Below are 1,628 nucleotides of genomic sequence, written 5' to 3'. Positions count from 1 at the left end.
ATATTCTATTCATTTTTTTATATTCTCTATTCTACTATATAGTATTATATGATATTCTATGTGGGTATCTCTATGTCAACAGTTACAAATATCTCCTCTCTGTGTGTGTCTCCGTTCCTAGATATGGATGGTGGGGTTTATAGATTATACACACCTCTATCTTTCATTTCATTCAAGAACACTTAAACTGGCGCTTTCTCATCAATCTTCTCTTGCTCGCTCTTGGAGCACCATGTTGGCTCCACTCAAATGCGCTTTCCTCCCATATAGGGTCACTCAGAGACAGAGCACTTCACTTGTTAAATGCATCCACACTCCGCAATGCCGACCAATACAAGGCAGCACGCAGTTCATCTTGAGCAGGTAGGAGTTAAGTGTCTCCCTCCATCTCTACCACTTCAGACTCTGCTGCCATAACACCATTTATCTTTCATCTTATTTTCCTCCATCTTTCACACAGTTACCAACTAAAACGTTTTTACTACTCTCCAACCATGGCTACTGGGAATATTTTGTTTTCCTGTTTACATGCAAAATCGAGCAGTGGGTTGTACCAGGCATTTCAGAAGTATTTAAAAAAAACAACAATGCACTGCACTACACTTCTTATTTCCTCTGTAATTTATAACAGAGGAAATAAGATTTTATAAAATAAATCATAACTCACTTATGTTAAAGAACATAAGTGAGTTATGTTCCTTAATCACTAAAATTCAGTTTTTTTTTTATTTCTGCGCTGAAATCCTATACTATATGAATGAAATATTAAAGCCCCGCTACATCCGTAGCCTGTGTGCTTTGCTACGTTAGAACAACGTGATTATATACATTTTTTAGGCCCTACAAATATGGACCGAACTCTGTGCTCTGCCTTCTTTGGGCTTAATACATGTGAACTCCTTGCTCTGAGTAGGCCCACCTGTCCACCACACTGGCAGGCTTGATGCGGTCGATGATGATGACCTGCTTGTTTCTGTGAGTGGCTGATGTCAGCGTGATGCCCAGCGTTGCCCCGAGCGACTTGGCAATCTCCACCAATAGCGGACCAGAGGCATTGTTCACAGTGTCTGATTGGTAGAGAAGGTTCATTAGTAAATAGAACACACCTTTCAATACGATGTATTACAAAATAGAATTAACGATGCAATACACTACACACAGCATATATACCATAAACCGTAAACCCATTGACTATATTAGATTAACAGAATGGGTATTTTTAAAGGGTTAGGGTTTGGATTCCCATTGATAGAGCGAGGCAGTAAAATTACCAGGGTGAGGGTTTTGATTCTCACTGGTAGCACATGGCATTAGGATATCAGGCTAGCCGAGTTTGTCCCCCATTTTATATTGCTCCTTAAGAAGCAACTTTACAAAATGGCTTTCACTGTGTTATGGTTTTATCCTATACATACAGTCTATTCTTTTGGTATTTGTATGTACTGGCAGTTTTATTCTGTTTAAATAACTTTGTAACCTGCTTTGGAAAGGTGCTAAATTAAGTTATTATTAGTATTACTAATATTATGAACTCTGCCAGGGTTAGGGGTTTGATTCCCACTTATAGAGCAAGCATTACCACTGCAAGGGATAGGGGCTTGATTCCCACTGGTAGAGCAAGGCATTAC

The 1,628-nt window shown here is 39.2% G+C and overlaps 1 protein-coding gene across 1 annotated transcript in view; it reads right to left on the bottom strand.

Moving 5' to 3' along the window:
- The window catches only part of grip2b (glutamate receptor interacting protein 2b), a gene marked incomplete at its 5' end in the record, with an annotated part of 112,167 nt that overhangs the window by 31,296 nt on the left and 79,243 nt on the right, over window positions 1–1,628 (bottom strand). The window contains 2 exons of the mRNA XM_084464771.1: window positions 602–615; window positions 920–1,067. Of these exons, the coding sequence (XP_084320897.1) occupies window positions 602–615; window positions 920–1,067 (162 nt within the window). The remainder of the gene's footprint in view (window positions 1–601; window positions 616–919; window positions 1,068–1,628) is intronic.

The sequence above is a fragment of the Micromesistius poutassou genome (assembly GCF_964030765.1).
Source record: "Micromesistius poutassou genome assembly, chromosome: 2".
In the NCBI taxonomy this organism is placed as follows: domain Eukaryota; kingdom Metazoa; phylum Chordata; class Actinopteri; order Gadiformes; family Gadidae; genus Micromesistius; species Micromesistius poutassou.
Note: the sequence above shows the minus strand (reverse complement) of the source record. Positions and strands in the feature narration are given on the sequence as shown.